At 40.4% G+C, this 23,393-nt stretch overlaps 1 gene segment (V, D, J or C); it reads right to left on the reverse strand.

The window, feature by feature from the left end:
* The window catches only part of LOC112908570 (T-cell receptor gamma chain C region C10.5-like), a 45,754-nt gene extending 23,466 nt beyond the window's left edge, over positions 1-22,288 (reverse strand). The window contains 2 exon segments of the C gene segment in view: positions 21,603-21,914; positions 22,011-22,288. Of these exon segments, the coding sequence occupies positions 21,603-21,704 (102 nt within the window).
* Between the last annotated feature and the right edge of the window lie 1,105 nt (positions 22,289-23,393).

The raw sequence follows: 23,393 nt of genomic DNA on the forward strand, positions 1-23,393 counted from the left end.
ATCACATAACCTGCAATGTCAATTCTATGATGGACTCAAACAAAGTTTAATATTTCATTCCTGCTATGTTGGATATTATTGTAAAATGGCAGCAGTGCCATTTCCAGCTCTCTCCATCTCTAAGCACATGCGATCCATCATTTATTCAACCAATCTCCTATATTTGGATGCACTTATGTAATTTTACATTTTGTAGTTACCCAATGAATACCTTGTGCATATATATTTTCATAGTGTTAAAATTCTGCCTTCAGAGCAAATTTCTGAAAGTGTTTTGGCTAGCTTCAAAAGTAAATGCATATTAACTTTTGTTAGATATTTCCCAATTGCCCCCCAAAATGGTATATTTTGCATCCTAACCAGATATGTATGAGTGCCTGTTTACTTTCATAGCATTGCCAACAGAGAGTATTGTGAAACTTATATTCTTGCCTGGCTTATGGCAAGTGAGATATGGTATCTCAGATTTAATTGAGCTTTATGTTATACCAAGTGAAGTTCATCAACTTTTTATAAGTTTAAGACCTATGTATATATTTCTTGTCATGAACTGAATTTTGTTGTTTTCTTTCCATTTTTCTTAGGATATTCTAAATGGTCTACTTCCATTTTTAAAATGCATTTTACTATTAGGCATAGTTCACCATTACCTTTTATACAGGCTGTAAATATTTCTTTATGGTTTGTTATGTGTCCTTATCTTATGCTGCTTTTTGCCATGCAAATTTTATTTTCATGTTCATGGAGTAAACTTTCTCAATATTTTCTCTTATTATATATTGAATTTTAGTTGTAAATCCAAACTCATTCCCTTATTCTTTTTGCACTGGAAATATTGTCAACTCTTTCCTACAAGGTCAGATAACAAATATTTTATTTAGGCTTTTGGTCCTAAGGTCTCTGTTGGGGAATCTTCACATCTGTCATCATACATCGTAGCAAAAAAAAAAAAAACAAAAACAAAAATTAAAACAACAACAACAAAAACAAAACAAAAAAACAACAAAAAACAAACAAACAAACAACAACCACAACAACAAAAACAGTCATACACAATTAGGAAATGCATAGACATGGCTGCAATCCAGGAACAGCAGCAGGTGTTCTATTAGAATTGTGTGAAAGGATAACTTGTCTGTTTTCATTTGTTTCCATTATTTAAAATAAAAAAGAAAATATCATGAGTTTTGTTTCACATTTTGTCATATTGGGTTAAAAAATGCCATAATAACCCATGTAAGCAAATATAAAGATTTTAGAGTGCAGAAGACATGCTCCAAACACTTGTAAGAATTTTTATGTATTATTTAAGTTTCTCCTCTCAACAGTTCTTTCAGGTAAATAAAATTATATTTTCCATTTTCAAATCAGAAAAATGAATCAAAGATACATTCAGCAATTTATCTAGAGTAAGACGTTTAGTATGGGGAGGATGGATGTGTAACAAAGGGTCATTGACAACATACTGCAAAATAGGGAAACATAAACTAAAAATAAATGTCACTCAGAGTAGATCATTTTAGGGTACTAAGTCACAAGCGTGTTCTTTAGAGGTCCAAATGCCATTTTTGGCTTTGTGAGTCTCTGATGAAACCACCCAACACTGTATCTGTTGTGCAAAGCACATTCAGAAAATTTGTAAGCATGGTCAAGGTTGTGTTTCAATAAAACTTTATTTACAGAACTGGGGCTTGCCTGGCATGGGCAAATTTTGCAGACCCCCTGTTCTATGATAACTACTATTGCCATTATGGTTGATTGTAGCTTTTTGGTTTTTCTTTACTTCTGGGAGTTAAAGAGTACTAATATTTTAATTTTTATTTTTTTTCTCATTAAACTTTTGTTTTAATGGGTCTCAAAATTCTGTGACAGATTTTTGGTCAAGTTGTTTCCATTAAAAAGTACTGATTTTAAAAACTAATAACTTAAAACTGCCACACACGCACAAAAAAAACAAATGGTCCACAAAACATTCTCCTTTCCTTCTGAAGGTTTTACGATGCATTGTTATCATTAACCAGTCTTTTACTATTAAACTTAAATGGCCAATTGACACAAACAGTTCTGAGACCATTCTTCCACCACTGATTAAGCTGGGGTGGCAGGTATTGGGGATAATATTCATTTAGCCTTCTGAGCTTTCTGGGCAGACTTGGTGACCTTCCCAGCTCCAGCTGCTTTCTTGTCCACTGCTTTGATGACACCCACAGCAACCGTCTGTCTCATGTCACGAACAGCAAAGCGGCCCAGAGGAGGATAGTCAGAGAAGCTCTCAACACACATAGGTTTGCCAGGAACCATATCAACAATGGCAGCATCCCCAGATTTCAAGAACTTGGGACCATCTTCCAGCTTCTTTCTAGAATGACGATCTTTTCCTTCAGCTCAGCAAACTTGCAAGCAATGTGAACTGTGTGACAATCCAGCACAGGTGCATATCCAGCACTGATTTGGCCTGGATGGTTCAGGATAATCACCTGAGCTGTGAAGCCAGCTGCTTCCATTGGTGGGTCATTTTTGCTGTCACACGCCACGTTGCCACGATGAACATCTTTGACAGATACGTTCTTGACATTGAAGCCCACATTGTCCCCAGGAAGAGCCTCACTCAAAGCTTCATGGTGCATTTCAACAGACTTTACTTCAGTTGTAACATTGACTGGAGTAAAGGTGACCACCATGCCAGGCTTAAGAACACCAGTCTCCACTCGACCCACTGGGACAGTACCAATACCACCAATTTTGTAGATGTCTTGGAGAGGCAGGCGCAAGGGCTTATCAGTTGGACGGGTTGGTGGCAGAATGCAATCCAGGGCTTCAAGCAGTGTGGTTCCGCTGGCATTCCCATCTTTATGTGTGACTTTCCATCCCTTGAACCAAGGCATGTTAGCACTTGGCTCCAGCATGTTGTCACCATTCCAACCAGAAATTCGCACAAATGCTACTGTGTCGAGGTTGTAGCCAATTTTCTTAATGTAGGTGCTGACTTCCTTAACGATTTCCTCGTATCTCTTCTGGCTGTAGGGTGGTTCAGTGGAATCCATTTTGTTAACACCAACAATTAGTTGTTTTACACCCAGTGTGTAAGCCAGAAGGGCATGCTCACGGGTCTGCCCATTCTTGGAGATACTTACTTCAAATTCACCTACACCAGCAGCAACAATCAGGAAAGCACAGTCAGCCTGAGATATGCCTGTAATCATGTTTTTGATAATGTCTCTGTGTCCTGGGGCATCAATGATGGTCACATAATACTTGCTGGTCTCGAATTTCCACAGGGAGATATCAATGGTGATACCACGTTCACATTCAGCTTTCAGTTTATCCAAGACCCAGGCATACTTGAAGGAGCCTTTTCCCATCTCAGTAGCCTCCTTCTCAAATTTTTCGATAGTTCTTTTGTCGATCCCACCACATTTGTAGATCAGATGGCCAGTAGTGGTAGACTTGCCCGAATCTACATGTCCAATGACGATGATGTTGATGTGAGTCTTTTCCTTTCCCATTTTGGTTTAGGTTTAGCGGTGGTTTCTTGACACCTGTGTTCTGGCAGCAAACCCGTTGCGAAAAAGCAAGAGTACTAATATTTTTAGAAGGGAAAATACAAATTGATTACCATTTTAAGCCTCATATATACAGTTGTATTTACATTGTTATATAAATAATTTCATTATTAAATGTAAAAACAAAAAATTCTTGGCTGTCGAAGAGCTGGAAATACTGACTCCACTGTTGGATTTCCATCTTGATCAAGTCCTCTCTTGGGGAACCCTGTTCTGGGCCCCTCAGAGTTTAATATTCGCATCTTAGAAGTGCCAATCATGGAACAAATCTGAGGGAATTTTCTCGAACCTTCACTTAACTTGTAAACATTCTGTATCATTTTTCCCAAACCAGGTTTTTAATGGCTACATAATATCTTGTCACATCTAAGCCACATAGGTAAGTGTGTCCTTTCTGACCAGTTCACCCTTGTGTTTCATGGTTGTCGTGTGTTGACAAGTCAGGGTGGCCCCATCTCCCCTGTGGCCAATTCAATCCATTCTACATTGCTCTTTGGAGGATTAAATAAAATAACTTGTGCAATAAGTTATCATGATGGAGAGGGTATAGGATGCAAGAAACTGCATTTGCCCCTGGGAAGGTTCTGAAACTGCTGTGGCACGGATTCATTCTGCTTTCATGGAACCCTTACATTTGATAGCACCACACGATTCTTTTTATTTTATAAATTTATTTTGTATTGGTGTTCAATTTGCCAACATATACAGTAACACCCAGTGTTCATCCCATCAAGTGCCCACCTCAGTGCCAGTCACCCAGTCACCCCAACCCTCCGCCCACCTCCCCTTCCACCACCCCTAGTTCGTTTCCCAGAATTAGGAGTCTTTCATGTTCTGTCTCCCTTTCTGATATTTCCCACTCATTTTTTCTCCTTTCCCCTTTATTCCCTTTCACTATTTTTTTTATATTCCCCAAATGAATGAGACCATATAATGCTTGCACCCAAAAGCATAAGATACCTAGGAATAAACCTAACCAAAGAGGTAAAGGATCCATACTTTAAAAAACTATAGAACACTTCTGAAAGAAATTGAAGAAGACAAAAGAGATGGAAAAATATTCCATGCTCATGGATTGGCAGAATTAATATTGTGAAAATGTCAATGTTACCCAGGGCAATTTACATGTTTAATGCAATCCCTATCAAAATATCATGGACTTTCTTCAGAGAGTTGGAACAAATTATTTTAAGATTTGTGTGGAATCAGAAAAGACCCCGAATAGCCAGGAGAATTTTAAAGAAGAAAACCATAGCTGGGAGCATCACAATGCCAGATTTCAGGTTGTACTACAAAGCTGTGGTCATCAAGACAGTGTGGTACTGGCACAAAAACAGACACAGATCAATGGAACAGAATAGAGAATCCAGAAGTGGACCCTCAACTTTATGGTCAACTAATATTCGACAAAGGAGGAAAAACTATCCACTGGAAAAAAAGAGTCTCTTCAATAAATGGTGCTGGGAAAATTGGACATAAATTGGACATCCACATGCAGAAGAATGAAACTAGACCACTCTCTTTCACCATACACAAAGATAAACTCCAAATGGATGAAAGATCTAAATGTGAGACAAGATTCCATCAAAATCCTAGAGGAGAACACAGGCAACATCCTTTTTGAACTTGGCCACAGTAACTTCTTGCAAGATTCATCCATGAAGGCAAGAGAAACAAAAGCAAAATGAACTATTGGGACTTCATCAAGATAAGAAACTTCTGCAAAGCAAAAGATACCGTCAACAAAACTCAAAGACAACCTACAGAATGGGAGAAGATATTTGCAAATGACGTATCAGATAAAGGGCTAGTTTCCAAGATCTATAAAGAATTTATTAAACTCAACACCAAAGAAACAAACAATCCAATCATGAAATGGGCAAAAGGCATGAACAGAAATCTCACAGAGGAAGACATAGACATGGCCAACAAGCACATGAGGAAATGCTCCGCATCACTGGCCATCAGGGAAATACAAATCAAAACCACAATGAGATCCCACCTCATACCAGTGAGAATGGGGAAAATTAACAAATCAGGGAACCACAAATGTTGGAGAATTTGGAGAAATGTGGAGAAAGGGGAACCCTCTTGCACTGTTGGTGGGAAGGTGAACTGGTGCGGCCACTCTGGAAAACTGTGTGGTGTTTCCTCAAAGAGTTAAAAATAGACCTGCCCTACGACCCAGCAATTGCACTCCTGGGGATTTACCCCAAAGATACAGATGCAATGAAACACCAGGAGACCTGCACCCTGATGTTTATAGCAGCATCGTCCACAATAGCCAAACTGTGGAAGGAGCCTTGGTGTCCATCGAAAGATGAATGGATAAAGAAGATGTGGTCTATGTATACAATGGAATATTACTCAGCCATTAGAAACGACAAATACCCACCATTTGCTTCGACGTGAATGGAACTGGAAGGTATTATGCTGAGTGAAGTAAGTCAATCGGAGAAGGCACCACCTGATTCTTAGAATGAGAAATAGAATGAATCTGTTGTCATGATATCACGCACCAGAATTGAACTGTAGGCATGGTGATTATGTGTTCAGATACCCAAGTTGTCAAAGTTTCAAGCTTTTCAACATCTGAAAGTGAACTCTAAGGAGGTGAGGGAGGAGGTTGTTTTGTTTTGTTTTGTCTTGTTTTGTTTTGGTTTGGTTTTGTTTTTGTAGGGAGGAGGTTTTGTAATTTCACCCATTACTTGTGTGTCCATCTATTTTGAAACCTGGTGACCATCAGGTACTAATTATAGAATTTTACTCTCAATCATGATTTTTAATCTGTTATTTTGTGAAAGGACTTTGCAAACTTGTCTTTACAAATAAAGAGAGCATACATTATTCTTCTTTTAATCAGCTGAATCATATAGACATTTTTAGTTTTCTTTACAGAATCCTGAGAACAATGTCTTAGAGGCATAACCACCATGTTGCAGCCACCTGATGTGCTCCTGGGCCTGTTTCAATCAGTAGTGGTTTTTTTGGTTCCTAGTATTGACCCTGAATGTGGAGTGAGAGTGATGCGTACAGGATTTACACCTTGGTTTCTCCATTACCCACATAGCTGCCATTTACGTAGGGATAAAGCAATCTGTAGATTCCTTCAGTCTGGCCACAGAATGGTAATCAATGCATGGAATGTTTATGTTTGACTCATCATTCTACTTCTGAAAAAAATGTAATGTCCATGAGTAACATTATAAAGTAGTAATAAGGAATAATTATGTAATCTGTATATCCCTTTCCTCTCTTTCTTTGCACTATTCAGGCACTAGAAATCCCTCTCTACAGTGCATTAACAGACAAATGGATATTCCTTTGAACCATTCCTTCTGTATTTTCAGAGGTCCCAGACAGTCTAATTTAGTGGGAATTGGTCAAACTCCTTTACTTTGTACCATAACTGCTGATAACCCATGGGGCCCACTGTGCAAACAGGATCTGCAATGTCTCCCTGCAAAACTCAAGAAATACTGCAGAGGGAGAGTCTCAGGCTGAGCACCCAGCTGTGTAGCCTCTGTGGTTGCCCATATTGAGTAGAATGTGGGTGGGCCAGACCTGAAGATAGTTCTTGTGCAGCTTCTATGGGCAACTCTAATGCTGTGGATACAAATCCAGCAGCCACAGTAGTTCACAGCCTCTTGTTGTTTCCTTAAGATATTTATTGTCAAGGTTGACATGGAAGCTTATGGTTCTTCCCACTTAAGTGACCATAAGGAAGCATTGTTGAGAAAATTTTAGATATTTTATCCCTGATCTGGTATCTGTCAGTACCAGTGAATGGCTCCTTTGTTAATGTCCTAAGGGAAACCTTTCATGATACGTGGGCACGCTCATCTCTTGATCTAGAAAATGATATTTCAGGTGTTCCATCTTTATCCGCCCAAGGCCAACTGCAAACAACGAAGAGAAATCACATGAGCAAATGATATGGAAAAAGGCAACAAGAAAGAATTTCCTGAGTCTCTTCTGTAGACTGAAGAGCCTGGGGGACAGCTCACAAGCCCAGAGGGTTGAGAAGATGACTACTTCCAGAAGTGGCATTTTTCTGGCTTGGCAGGCTCTCCAGCAATAAGGTAAGAAGTGAGGTGCCTGTTAACAAGACTTGTCAGGACAGCTGCAGGAGGGCGGGACTGGTTCGGGTTCTTAGAAGAAGTGGTGGCTTAGATAGTTCCCTAGAGTTCTTCTAGATCTGTCACAGATCTGAGCAAGTCTAGGGCTTTCTGTGTCCCATGAGTGCTGGGCAGATGGGGTAAGAGGATTCTCAATCTGAAAATAAATTCCTGGTAAACGTGTATCTATATGGGGTGAGTCAGGAAATTTCTCAAAACCACTCACACATTCACATACTACAGGAATCCCACACTATGGAAGCGCTGCTCAGTAATATGAGGACAGGTCTGCTGGATTCAGCCCATATGTCTGTGTGTCTCTGATTTGCTATTATTGGGGACTCAGATGGGAAACCTGACCCTACTCTTCTGTCAGACAGCACAACAGAACAAAAATCAGACTCTGAAATATCTCTTTGACAGTACTGACAATGCCATGTGCACAAGAACTGGAGGTTATTTGGTTTTTGTTTGTTTGTTTGTTTGTTTTTTAAAGTAGACTGAAATGTCACGAGCAAATAGGGCTCAAAGATCAAATTTCATTTATAATCAGGTTCCTCCAAGAAGGGAGTAGACCACAGCTGCTAGGGATACATGGGTCAGAGCAGTCTCTGGAAACCAGCTTCCATTCACCCTGAGCCTTGCAACTGCCTCATGAGCATGATGTCACATGTAGGATCACTTTCAAAGCAATGTTATGAGTATTATGTAATGATTCACTTTATAATTATTAGACATCTAATGTGCATTGTGGACTTGAATTATTTTTTACTCCCCTCGCAGTCCCATGTGATTCCTGTTATGATTAGTCTCCATTTGATAAATGAGGATGGTGGCAGTGAGACATAACTCATGAAAAGACACCTATTTGGTAAATATGACAACATGTATAAATAACGTAAAGAAAATCCACGTAAAATGAGATATTAAAATGATGATACAAGGCACCTATCTTTTACTTTTACTTTGAATTTTTTCTATGTATTTGTGACTAAAATTAGGATTGCTTGGTATTTTATATATAAATATAAATATATATTTTAATTGAGATTTGCATATTTGAAACATTCTCTTCTTTTGGTTAAATTATTACTGTGAGCAATATTCTAGGTATTTAAATGATCTATGAGAATAGTATTTTTCCTGAATATATATAATAATCAGCTTCCTCTACCATTTAGCCCATTTAGTTAACTTCATCTATTGAAAATTTATCAGGATCTTATCAACTTTTTGTGAAAAATCTATACTAATGGCCTATGAAAATTAACACCTCCTTATATTACTTACCCCTTTGGATGTGAACTGGGGTATTTAATCTCTTTTTGTCCCAGTTTCTACATCTATGACTGCTGAAAGAAATATCTATCGAAATTGACAAAGTTACATTATCAGTTCAAAAATGAGAATGAATATAAAATATATGCACCTGATAATTGATAATAAACATAAATTAGATATTGTGCATAGCAATATTAAGGCCTTTCTAAAGTTTTCAAGGTGTATTTTTATTATTATTGAAAAGGAAGAAAAAATGACTTTCTGAAATACTTTCATTGTAAAAATTCTTGTTCCTACTTTTATTTTAAATGTATAAAATCAATAAATAAGGAAGCAAAGCCCACCCTGTCTATCTGACAAATGGTATCTTAAAACTTGAATATTTATTTTCATGTTCTTTCTTCCACTAAGAAAGACATGGATGTAGTTGAGATATAATGTAGGAGTATGAACTTTAAGATTTTTTTCATTTTTGAGGTAAACATTTTCCCTTTTATTAATCAATCTTAAAATGCCGGTTTGAAGGCCTCATATATTCTGACTTTTGAATGAAGAATAAAACATTCGCATCTTTTCATTATTTGAATATTAAACTTAGTTCACTAACTTCTCTAAGTCTCATATTGAAAAGCTGATCTAACTTGTCTCATCAGGACTGTTATTAGAAGACACTATGGTACGAAGTACACTTCTCTTCCATAAATGACATGAGACAATGCATTTAGCAAAGATATTTTGAGAACCAAAATAGAAATGTAGCAAAGATGTCTTCAGAAGCAGAATCCACACTTGCCATGCATTCCTTTTGGAAAAGCTTGGTCTTTCTTATCAGGTGTTCCACTCAGATTCTGGCCTCCAATTTTCCTCCATAAAAAAAATATAAGGGACTAGGAAGGTTCTGATCAGGCTAAAGAAGGCAAGAGTCTCCCCACAGAGAAACAGTCAAGGTCATGAACAGTGTAGGTTAAAATGACCATCAAAGAACATGAGCCCAACTGAGGTGGGAGAAGGGCTGAAGGATCCCATGGAATTCCATCTCTTATATGTCTGGCTTGCAAATCCCTCTTTCCCCTGAGGAGATCTCAAAGTTGAACACTAGACTGTGGGGCCTTCAAATAGGGGACAGAGTGAATGAATATGTTGATGTTCGTTGGGGAATTTATCCTTAAGGTGAGTAGCTCCTATAGGAAAGTTGCAAGGAAAGATCTGTATTCCCACAGAAGCCCACTGCAGATTCTACAGTAAGAAATAGATTTTTCACTGTTTTATGTTGGAAAGTCAATGAATAAATTATTGGCATTTACTTATTCTCTGAAATCAGGTCCTATACTTGTGCTTGAGCACATTGTAAGGATTTGTCAGTTAATGTTCACCATCTGTTCTGTCTCCACTTAGGGGACAATATCTTGTTCCTTGTATTGTCCTTCAGTAAAGAAATGGTTTAGTCTTGACTTCTGTGGAAATGAGAACAGTTTCTACTTGCCAGGAGCTGTTTATGAATGTACTTTCTCAATATAATATTTTAAAATATTGCATGTTTAATAAATATTGACTTCCAGAAGAGTAAATATTTGGAGTGTCTGGGTGTCTGTCTCTTGATTTCTGCTCAGGTAATGATTTCAGGGTCATGAGATTGAACCCCACGTTGGCCTGTGCTGAATGTGGTCCTGCTTAGGATTCTCTCTCTCTCCCTCTGTCCCTCCCTTCCCCCTCCAAAAAATGAGCTAATATTTAATGAGTATTTTTTAATTTATAGACTTTTTTCCTAAACATTCTTCACCTTTCCCATCTTCTCAGAAATCACATTTTCTGGAGGCTTATATTTTTAATTTCATAGATCAGGACGGAGAGGTAGAAAAGAGTGATTAATGACTCAAGGAATGTCACAGAGCTGTATGTGGGTAAAGATCTTCCTTGAAAAAACTCAGAGAAAAAGGATAAAAATGAAGATAAAAATCCCCAAAGGGAGTTCTCCTCTCCATTACGGTGTATGGAGTTCTAGATTTCTTCTTTGCGGATACACAGATGTAAGTATTATTTTGCGCATCACAAATACTTTGATGAGTCACAGGTGCAATATTCTTCATATTCTGAGTAACTCCCCATGTCCTTGGAGCATTTTTTACATCTGAAACTATGGACCGTTTATCTCTCTCACTCCGCTAGCTGCCTGAATCCGTGCAAATTTCTTAATTTCTTTCTGTCTCAAAATCCTCGCCTGAATATGGATGTGGAAACAATTCTGTCTCAGAAGTTAGTGCACATTAAATACTGAGACTATTTCTGTCTTATTGCAACCTCTAGCACAGGTTTTGGAATATAGGAAATTTTTGAGAACAATTACATATTATTACTATTCCTATCCTGTCTGAAATTTAATGTTCCCATACTTTGAACCATTATTATTTCCATTAACTTTCATTGTGAAAATATTTCATGACCACTTTGAAGTAGTCACCTGAGAAATCAGTTACATATTATTAGTATTTATTTTTCTGAATTGACTTTCCTCATCCTTTTTTACTCCATCTTTTCTTAAGCTAAGCTTCTTTGCCTGCCCTTTATGATTCTGTACGTTTTTCTCTAAACAATTGCATGTATTAAAACTTGAAGCAGTTCTGCCTAAAACTTACATGTGGCCCTGTCACATGCCATGTGCAGCTAATGGGAACTCCAGCTTGGGTCTTTCCTGAGGAGAAAAGAGGGGAAGAAGACAGAATGGCTGTTTTCTCCTGAAGCAGCGGCTCTATTTTCCCCTGATTTCCAATAAATATCATTTCTGAAGTGATCACCACAATTGAATGTTGAGTAGTTGGAGGTGGCTAGACCAGAAGGCGAATGTCCTACAACTAAGAAGACTGACTCTTTTTCCACAGGAAGGTGCCTCCTGGGAATGAGAAAGAGGAGAGGGAGAGGAGACACAGGGCCACTCAGGAGGGATGTCCCCTGCTCTGCCATTGCTGTGAGGCATTTCCTTCCAGACCCTGTGTGCATGTGAGTGTATGTATGTGTATCTGTGTGCCTGCGTGTGTGTGTGTGTGTGTCCTTTTGTGAGTGCGTGTGCCTATGTACGTGTGTGTCTCTGTGTGTCTGTGTGTGTGTGTTGTTGAGGAGGTGATAGTTGTGGGGATTGTGTCTAATTGGGGAAGCCCACACTTTCTACCTGACTTGAGCTCAAGGAAGGCTGACAGACAGTATCTGACTTTTTTCCTTCTTCTACTGGGAGTGAATTCATTCTCTCAGTGAGACTCATAAGGTGGGAAACTCCCCGGGCATAGAGGAAGGTTTCAGATGCTGGAGCAAAGCAAGGAGATAAATGGCCACTTTAAACACATTCTTTGTGGGAAAATGTCTTTGCTCCTCACTAATTATTTCAAACAGGGCAGAAAAAAGAGACAGAATTTATCTTTTATTTCTTATTTTAAATACTTTCAGAAAATAGAGATATTATTTTCTTCATTTTTCATAACACTGATAGCTCACATTATTGACGGCATTTCTATGTGACAGGTGCTGTGCTACAAACATGCTGGCTCCATTATCTCATCTAATGGTCACAGAGCCTGCTAAGTGGGTGCTTTTATTACTGTTCTCATCTTTCCAAGGAGAAATTGGAGGCTTTTGATACTCCAGCCTTTTTATCAAAGCTCTGACGTGAGTGACAGAACAGTAATTTCTACCAGAAGATCTAGGTTTGCAACCCACATTCTTTTTTTTTTTAATTTATTTATTCATGATAGTCACACACAGAGAGAGAGAGAGGCAGAGACACAGGCAGAGGGAGAAGCAGGCTCCATGCACCGGGAGCCCGATGTGGGATTCGATCCCGGGTCTCCAGGATTGCGCCCCGGGCCAAAGGCAGGCACCAAACCGCTGCGCCACCCAGGGATCCCTGCAACCCACATTCTTAAACAAGATACTTCATTTATTCTGTATGGACTTTATGACATATTATATACCACTATGTAGTAGTAGTATGTATACATGTGCATGTACATATGTATGCATATATGTACATATGTGTCTATATATACATATTTCTCTCAAGTTTCTAGAATGCATGTTTAGGATTCGTTACGGGAAATACTCTAAATGTTCTGCCTCAGTAATGCTTCCTAAGATTCACTTATTCACACATTAATTCAGCAAATGTGTATGGAGCCTGCACTAGAGACCAGGCTTATGCAGCCCTTGACGATGTCACAAACACCAGAGACAAATGTTCTACCTTGGGGCATTTGTACCCCAGCAGCACTTGTGTTCCTCTTCCTTCATCTGGTGCCACACCTGCCCCTCACAGTCACCTCTATGACCTCAGTCACATGCCTTCTCTCCATTTCAAGCCCTTTGTTATACAGATGTGCTATCCAGACCACTGGGAAATCTCAGGATGAAGAACTAATGGTCCCAGATTCACTCAGGCTGTTCTCAACAACCCCAGCCAGAAGCTCTCATCAGACACAATCAGGTCAATGGGAAGTTGGAGCAGGAAGGCTGGCATCCAGCAGGCACACCTGGTGGTTGTGTGCTTCTTTTCCTCCGGATTCTAGGACTGGGGTACATGTCAGGGACCACAGGGTGGGGGCTGAGGCTGAGGCTGAGGCTGGGACTGGGGCTGAGGTTGCCCATGCAGGAATGGTGAGACTGCAAAACTGAAGAGAAGTTTCTTGGGCTGTCTGACTCCTCTAAAACCTGGTACTTAGTTGTCTGTGGCTTCATCTACTATGTTCTGTGGACAGTATGAAAAATTGCTCCAGGGATCCCTGGGTGGCGCAGCGGTTCGGCGCCTGCCTTTGGCCCAGGGCGCGATCCTGGGGACCCGGGATCGAATCCCACATCGGGCTCCCGGTGCATGGAGCCTGCTTCTCCCTCTGCCTGTGTCTCTGCCTCTCTCTCTCTCTCTGTGACTATCATAAATAAATAAAAAAAAATTTAAAAAAAAGAAAAATTGCTCCACCTCTGACTCCATAGTCAGTGGTCTCTGGGGTCTGTGCAAATGATGGCTTTTGCTGCTGTTGTACTTCTTGCTGTTTTACTGCATTTCTCATGACTGCCAGTTTCTCTCAAGGCTCTGAAATGTAAATTTTTTCCCTAGATTCAAACAATAGTATTTTTCATTGGTTCTTTGACAATTCTTCTTGTAGATCATTTTCCCTTTTTTCAGGTCCAAGCTTTTTAAGAACCCTGTATTGTGTCTCCATAACTAGGTAGTTACTCTCTCCTGAGCACAGTCTCTGTAGCACAGGATTCTCCTTTTTAACTAATTAAAAAAGGGCACAGTGTTGGAATAATAATTAGAAGGAACTTTTTCTCCAGGCTGGTTCAGCTCTGCTCACGGTATAGAGGGGGGTGGACATGGGGTGCATTTTGGTCCCCACTGTGTCCCCTCCCATAGGCACCCTCTAGCAGGGCACACTGGTTAGAAAAAATACAGGCTGCAACTATGGGTGTGTTGCAGGGGACAGAAGAGTCCTTGTTATAGGTAATGCATATATGTTATCTCTTCCTCATTCTTATATTGGAGGGAGACACTAAACTTACCAGTTGAAAATAGTTCCTCCTCTGGCAGGTTCCTCATCCTTTCTGTCTCAGTCTCCTGCTCATCCTCAGGATTACATCACGACACATGGGAGGAGAATTAATTCCAACAGTCTTCCTGTCACCCTTTTCTAGCCCTTTGCACTTCTGGTCTTTAGGTCAGTTGCTTCACCAGAACTATCCTGTGCAAAACCCAGCCCTGAGGCCACCACCACGGACTCACACCATGCCATGGGATATAAAGTTTCCACCCTGCAACTTCTGTAAGTCCCAGTTGCTGCTTGCTCTGCTAAGCTCCAGCACCCTAATTGACACTCCTTTAGAGACCCTGGGAGGCGTCTGGGTCTCCGACATGGGCAGCCTGTGGGGAAAGTCAGTGTTGGTTTGGACTGGTCTTTGCAGATGCCACCATGGCCATATTCTGGAAGTTTTAACATCAACCAGATGTTCTCAGATTCTCCCTCCATGTTTTGGGTTTCTGTGGAAGAAGATTTTACCCTCTCTGGGATATGACCCTTAGAGACAAGGGAACCAGAAACTGCCTTTCTTACTCTCTTCCCGGAGTCTCATATTCCATCCCAGCCATGAGTGCTAGTTTTCCTCTGGGGTGCATGCTAACTTGGCTGACACCACACCACCACTTACCTGCACCTAGGACCACTACTGAAATTCTGTGTTCCCACTTTGCCAGGCTTGCCTGCCAATCTATAAATAGGAGGTTTGGAAACTTAGAAAACCCCTTTCATTTTCATATAAATCTGACATTCAAGCTCACTATCTCATATTAACTCAAAATGAGCTTGTTCTGCACATGGCTACCATCCCCTTTCATGGGTGGTATCTCTTGTGGCTTAGCCTAAGCAGTGGAAGGGCTCCAGATGACATGATGTATGTGGGAGAATAAAACTATGCCAGCTGAAAATTTCCAAAACATTATCCTCATTGAACATTTTGATTGTTTACTTTAGTCTGGCTATGGGGTTTTGAGCGCTCTCCATGTAGATGACCTATGATCCTTTCTGCTAAAGTGATTTCACAAAACAGAGAAGATACGTGATTTTTCTTAGCCTTTTTCAGGCTACCTGTAGGAAGGATTCCAGAGCAGACCTTCCACAAGGGGAACTCTTCCAAATGTGTGCACACTGTGACCCTTCAGCCTTGGCTTCTTGAGTGATCACTCATACTGTTCTCACCAGGATCTGTGTGCTGGGTGGCAGGTGTGGGACAACCCATATTTGGTCACAAAGCCTGAGTATATTCCTGCAAAGCTAACAAGCACTAAGGCAAATCAGTGGCTCAATATTATATTGAAATTGCATGGACTATTTGTTTGGAAGCATTTCTTTTTTTTTTTTAACATAAAAATTTGATTTATTTATTTATTTTTTTAATAAATTTATTTTTTATTGGTGTTCAATTTGCCAACATATAGAATAACACCCAGTGCTCATCCCATCAAGTGCCCCCCTCAGTGCCCATCATCCAGTCACCCCCGCCTCCTGCCCACCTCCCTTTCTACCACCCCTAGTTAGTTCCCCAGAGTTAGGAGTCTCTCATGTTCTGTTTCCCTTTCTGATATTTCCCACTCATATTATCTCCTTTTCCCTTTATTCCCTCTCACTATTTTTTATATTCCCCAAATGAATGAGACCATATAATGTTTGTCCTTCTCCTATTGACTTATTTCACTCAGCATAATACCCTCTAGTTCCATCCACACTGAAGCAAATGGTGAGTATTTGTCATTTCTAATAGCTGAGTAATATTCCATTGTATACATAAACCACATCTTCTTTGGAATAAATAAGTAAAATCTTTTTAAAAAGATGCATTTTTTAACAAAAGATTTTACTTATTTATTCATGAGAGACACAGAGAGAGAGGCAGAGACACAGGCAGAGGGAGAAGCAGGCCCCCTATGGGGAGTCTGATGGGGGAATTGATTCTGAGATTCTGGGATCACACCCTGAGCCGAAGACTGATGCTCAGCCACTGAGCCCCACCGGTGTTCCTGTTGGAAACATTTCTGTTCCTGTCTAAGCATCATTTCTTTTTTTCCGTGAAATAGGTCTGTTTGCAGGATTTTTATGGTGATCACATTATTTCCTTGACAGGCTCAACATCTAGCACATTATCTGGAAGCTAAAAGAATAAGAATTCCAAATTGTTCCTTGTAGGGACCTTCAGATTGAGCTTTTCACAATTACTGAAAATCTCTGAACACTTTACTACTCTCTGAAATAAACCGTTTCAAGATAGAGTCTCTAAATCTCTAAATAGGAATGCAAGTCAATAGGAAATTATGTCAAACTAGACATTAGGGAAGGGTAGTGACATCTGTGGGGATACATTAATAGCCATCAGACTCTCTTTCCTCTTTCCTATGATACAGAGACATTGCATAGCAAGAAATACATAAAATAATACAATGCCTACAAAGTACATAAGATATTCTCGATAAAAATGCCTATTATTGAAATCATAACAGGACATTATATTTATTAAGCTTCAAAAAGAACTTAATTCTTTACCTTTGAGCAAAAGAGAGCAAAGAGATATGTTGATCTGTGGACTAAAAATGCTAATTCTACCGCTTTCAGAATAAAACTACAGATTTTTGTAGTTTTGTACGAAACTTCAATTTATAAGTTTAAAATATTAAAGGCAACAGAACTTTCAGGAGAAAAAAATGAGCACTCTGTGATTGAAACACTTAAATGTTCACTACTAGGTAACAGAAAAGTAGATGAAGGAAGGACAGAAAATATAGATCAATTCTAAAAAATGTGAGAGACTGTATTTTAGTTGACCTTAAAAAGTGGCAGACATTAGTCTACTTCATTTTAATAAGAGAATTGTTTTACTCTTGTTTCCTTGTTTATTGTATTAAAGCAAATCAAGAACACAGAATTGGATACATCATAATACTGATTCATAAAGAACTATAATCATTTAACTACAGAGAGATCTCTATTTTATTCTACTTAGGTGATGATGACTTACTTAATAGCTCAACGAATACCTCAGAATCTTTGATTGAACTGAAGAACAAAAGCATTAGAAATAATCTACAAGCTCATCTCTACTAAGATGAGATTCTTAGATAACTAGAAATGCACAGAAGTTAATGATAATCTCTCAACACGTGTCCAGTTTCCTGTTTTGTTACTGAAGGAACAGGGCTCATCCTGTTCTGTTAGAGATGGGACCTTGGTGGCTTTGTAGAAAGTGAAATGAAAGGAACTAGATAAATCTCCCAACCCCCTCAAATAGTTTTATTTATCTGGGGGGAAAAATAACCCACTTACCTGACTATTTGCTGGATTTCCTTCTTTTGCTCCTGCAGATGAATGTTCTACCTCTCTTAGCTTTCCCTGGGCATTAGGAGGTGGACCCTTATGGAGTGCACAGATCGTTTTCCTTACTCTTTGGTTGCTGTTTGGGAGCAGCCAATGGAAGCATCAGCAAGACACTGAGAAATAGGAGCAGCATGACTTAGGGTTCCCTCCCTAAAAGGGGCCTGCGTTCTCACAGGCCAACCTATAGTGCCATTCGCCCTATACCCAAAGGTTTCCGCTCAGGAACCAAGAGGTACATGTGAGAGAGGTCATTCCATTTTATACCACTCAACCCACTGGATGAATTTGTTTCTTTTTTCCCAGGGCCCCAGATCCACAGGCTTGGAAACCTGGTGCCCAGGAAGAAATGCGTCTGTAAGTGACATAGTGATGGTTCTTTGAACTCCAATTTCCATTGGCCAACTTTCCATTGGAAATCATAGCAAAGATTCCCATTATTGTAATCCACAGGGGTTAGGTACCTGGGGCACAAAGAAATGGGGAGTAAAGTGGAACGTTGGTCTCAGGAGGAAACAGAAGATTACCCAGAATCCAGTCTTTGTGTCCCTTAGCATCCATGCTTGTTTTTTGCCTGGGGGAGAGATCCGTGACCCCAAAACAGAGGACACATAGAGTCCTACTTGACAGTCAGTCTTTTTCTCAGACTCCAGATGAATATTTGAAGATGAGTTTCTGGCAACATTCCATGAACTTGGCAGATTATGTTTTCAGGAAATGGAAATGATGAAAACTTTGTTGAAAAAAAACTATGGTTATGAGCAATTCTGCTTGAGATGCTCTCATTTCTCACCTGCATCTAGAGAAAAGAGTTGCAAAGAAATCAAATAACTTACAGTATAGTGTTAATAAGAGGACTGAGTATTTGTAGTACTTGACACCTGTTCTACACAGGGGAAAAGTCACATTCAGCCCAAGAAGTTACTCTGAGCTCTTCAGGCATGAACTTTGTCTCTAACCAGCAAATGGAGTCTTGGGAATCAGCAGGGAAAACTAGATTTTGTTTTGTAAATGAAGCTAAGATTGTGGGAGAAGAAGGGGGAAGAAATAATGCTTAAAAGAGAAGTTATTACACACATTTCTAAATATCAGATTTCACATGTTATATCTAAATGCTCATTAACAATCAAGAACTTTAATATTAAGTAACATGTGAATTCTTTTTTAAAAATACATTTTAAAATAAAATTCACAAGCCATAGAGGTTTCTATGAGAAAATAAGAGTATGGAAGTGTTATAGTAAAAGGTCTCCTGATCTCAAGGATTAGAAATGACCTCTCCCAGTTGTGACCTTTCTTCTATCCAAGACTGTGTCCCTGAACCCATTCTGGGCTTGGAACATGAAGATGCCCAACACAGAAGAGTCAACATGGATTTTCAGGTGTACCCAGAAATTTTTAGATTTGTGATTTTTAGAAGATGACTGATTTACAGACATGACATGTTCCGCAGTACTAGCATGTGTGATCAGTTGGTAATGGATAATATAGCTATGAAAACAATGATTTTTTATATGTTTTTAGTCTTTGCTCAGCATTAATTTCATAATATAATGCTGCTTCCATTACTCAAAATCATTGTGTCTCACCCTCCTCAGGAATTAAAAGAATTACTTGAGCCCAAACAACAGGATAATTCAAGCATCCATCTATACAAAATCCCCTATCCATAAGGTAATATGAGCCCCTCTCTAATAGTCAAAATATCAATCTCACTTCAGTAGGATTAATGGACCTGCCACTGAATCAGTGCTGTACGTTCTAAGAAGATTCTTTTAGTGTTTTTGTAAATCAGCCATTTAAACAACCATTTAATTAGCCAATATTTCCTTAGCATAGGAGGGCTGTGTGTGCCCAAGCTGTCTTTGGGGAAGCTCACCTTATGCACAGGGAGAAAGGCAGAAGGAGGAAGTGACTCCAAATATAGACTTGTTTTTCCCTCCACATAGGGTTGCTTGCTACATGCACAAGGCCACTGTCCTCTCAGGATGTAACTCAAAGGCACTATGGAACCATGTTAAAAGCTGAGATTTGCATTGACTTGGGATGACCTCTCATGACATTGTTTTCATATTTAGCAAATTTCTCTGTAACCAAAATGATAATAGTCAGGTCAGATCTCTACTCTGTAGAGTCAGGTACTGACAGGAAAGGGTTCGGTGTGTAAAGGAAAAGGGGAAGACAAATGAGGGAAAAACCCCAGAGTAGAGCAAAGGTAAACTTCTGCTCCTCCACCCCTACCCCTTCCTGACCATGCTGGAGTTCTTAGCCTTGACCAAGGCCTTAAGGAGAGGGTTGGGTCGTTGGTTGGGTTCCTCCTTCACAGCCTTGCCTGTCTTAAAAATAATCTCTCACCACAAAGGCAGCTCAGAGAGATAGATAAGGAGTTAGTGAATCATAGGGGCCAATATATTTAAGATCATGTACATTTTCCTTGCAATAATCATTTTTGTCAATGTGATTATATTTTACATAAAATTTGAATTTTCAACTGAAAATGCATTTAATTCAGTTTACCTCTTCAGAGGGCTTTTTCTTCTGTCCCACATACAATAGCAGGGTTTTCCTCTTTGGAACTAGAGAATCAGGAATGTAGCTCTTCTTTATTTATTTATTTATTTATTTATTTATTTATTTGTCAAAGGTTGACTAACATTATAAGAAGTAAGTATAGTGATATCTTATTGATACAATTTTTGGATTGATACAGAAGTCAGTCACATAATTGTGGCAGTTACACAACTTCATTTTACAGAGGACAGAAGAGAGGTGCAGGGAATCTGATCCCAAAATCCCACATGGAGCAACATTCATTCAGAGCAGAAGGTGGAGGTCCCCAGATCTCATCCAGGGCTGATGCACTAACCTGCATGAGGATCATGTCCCCCCACAGGAGCTGAGCCCCAGACATGCCAGTGCAGGAGGGTGCTGAGAAGTAGGCCCTCAGCTTCCTGAGCTTCTGCTCCCTGACTCTCCACTGCAAGTAACTAGCAGGAGGCGGGGCAGCAACATAGAAAACGGAATCAGGAGGTGACTTCAGATCCCAGTTTTCAACCATTTTGTGGCAAAAGTCCAGGGAGTCCTTTACCCTTGAAATGATTTGCACAGTATTTTATTACCACATTCATCATGGGCATAGTCAGATTCTTCAATCGCCAGTCTGCCAGAGCTCTGTTCATTAGAAATAAATATAAATCACTATTGGAGACACAAATATTTTCATCCTGTTGCATTTTAAAAAGCTAAAGAAACAAGTAAGATTCTAGGATTACTTTTATTTACTGCGAGATATCTGGAACAGTATTTCAACATCTAATCAGTATAGAAATTACTAAGAAGATATTTCATTTTTTTAGGCTCCAGAATAGGACTTGTATGTTACACAAGCAGCCATCTCAGCTTGGAATAGAGGACTAGCTACATTTCTAGTGCTCAGTGTCCACATGTGACCAGTGGCTAGTGGTTACAACATTGAGTGGCACAGATTTTATTCCAAATCCTTCAAAGACACTGCCCCCTTACAATCTTTAGAAAAGTCCTTCCAGGCTAGACAGCTCCCTGGGTCTGCACCAGCCTGAGCACTAGGGGCTGCTTAGCTTCCAGGGTTATATGTCCACCAGAAGACAGGATGCTGAGGACGGACTCCAGGACAACCCAGAGACCTAGCGTGAGAGGAAGGTGCCAGCCGTGGAGCACCCTGGGAGATGGAAACCTTTTTGTGCAGGGGCCAGGGCAGCAGGAGTGGCTGTGTTCTTCCCAGGCAGCACAGTAGTACACGCCTTCGTCGCTCTTCTCCAGCTTCTGCACCAACAGGTTACAGCTGTAACTGTCTTTGCCTTTCTTGGCATTGACTTTGTCTGCTTTCACAGATGTATCCCTCCGCACACTTGAGCTGGACATGTCTAGGTAGAGGAGCCTCTTGGGGGCTGCAAACTTCTTGTGGAAGTACCAGTGGATGTAGTAGACTGAGCTATCCACTGTGCACGGCAGGGTTGCCGAGGTGCCCAAGCGCCCCACGACCACAGGAGTCTGCTCAAGCTTGAGCCCTGCTCCACCACCTGAGAGAGGGAGAGGGGGACAGCAATGAGACAGGGATGACCAGGAACCACAGGGCATCCACCACACCCTGCACCGAGGAGGGAGTTGGGACTTACCGGGAAACAGGAGGGCACACAGGACAGCAAGGGGACCCAGCATGGTTTACTGTCCCACCTGGTGGAAAGGAGACCAAGGGGACTTTGGAGCTGCACTTGCTGGAAGGAGACTGCCTGGATGGGTGGCAGAGGGCAGGTTAAGTTCTGAGACTCTGCTTCCCCAGAGCACCTGCAGGTACTGGTAAGAGAAGGCTGGATGGAAGGAGGTGCCAAAGGGCAGGGACTGGTCTGACCACAATGGGGGAGGGAACATAATGCTCAGGGTGCTGAGAAACACTGAGCAAAATTGGTGCATGACAGCACCAGTGAGAACAGCAATCCTTGATTGGACATCCGCTACATCTGAGCACCACCCTAATTGGTTTCTGCTCATTGTTTGATCAAATCCGAAAATGACCATGTGGGATGAATGCTACTTCCCTCACTTTAGAAATGGAGAAAGCCTGGTTGATCATTTAAGTAACCTTTCCAAGACTGCATGTCTACAGGGTATTGGGTGAGGATGTTCCCAGGTCTGGCTGGAAACAAAGCTCAAGCCTCAAATGGCCACTTAGTCCTAACAGAGGAATGTGTGTGCAGCCTGTTTGGGAGGCAGGGATAAGTACAGAGCAGGAATTCCTGCTGAAATCAGGAGATTCCTTGAGCCAGTATTGAAGAAATTCTCCCAGAAGTCTCACCAAACGATTTAAATGCCCTAACACGACATGATAGCTATGTAGTCTTGGGCAAGCTGTTTCTCCTCCTTTTCCTCATATGTCAAAGGGACCTCATTAGGGATGCCTGGAGGCTCACTGGTTGAGCATCTGCCTTAACCTAAGGGCATGATCCCGGGGTCCTGGGATGGATACCACGTGGGCCCCCTGCCGGGAGCCTGCTTCTCCCTCTTCATGTGTCTTGGCCTTTCTCTCTCTGTCTCTCATAAATAAATAAATAAAATCATTTTTAAAAAGGGGGGACTTCATTAGGTTACACGCAGAGTAAACAGGAAATGTGAGCAAAGCATGTAGTTGTCCCAGCTGCATAGAAAATGCTCAAGAAATTTTTTGATTTCATCTTAAATTGGACTGGTTGCAGTATATTATTTCTGGGGTCCTCATAGTCTAGAGTTATAGGGAATATTAAAATTATGGAAAATCAGGGATATTCGTGTGTGAAAGTATGTGTGTATGTATGTGTATGTGTGTGGGGGGTGGGGCAAAGGAAGAAAACTGCATTGAGCCAAGGTAGTGCAGGCTTTGGGTAGGACCGGGTGCTTCAGTTCTAGGGTCAGGTCCTCAGATATGTATGGTAAAGGCAGGGCCTCAGGAAGGGTCAGCTGAGGACTGCATCTGAAATGAAGCTTTGAGAAGTCAAGGTAGCATTGTCTTCCATCTGAAATGAAGG

Source organism: Vulpes vulpes, chromosome 5 (genome assembly GCF_048418805.1).
Source record: "Vulpes vulpes isolate BD-2025 chromosome 5, VulVul3, whole genome shotgun sequence".
NCBI lineage: Eukaryota > Metazoa > Chordata > Mammalia > Carnivora > Canidae > Vulpes > Vulpes vulpes.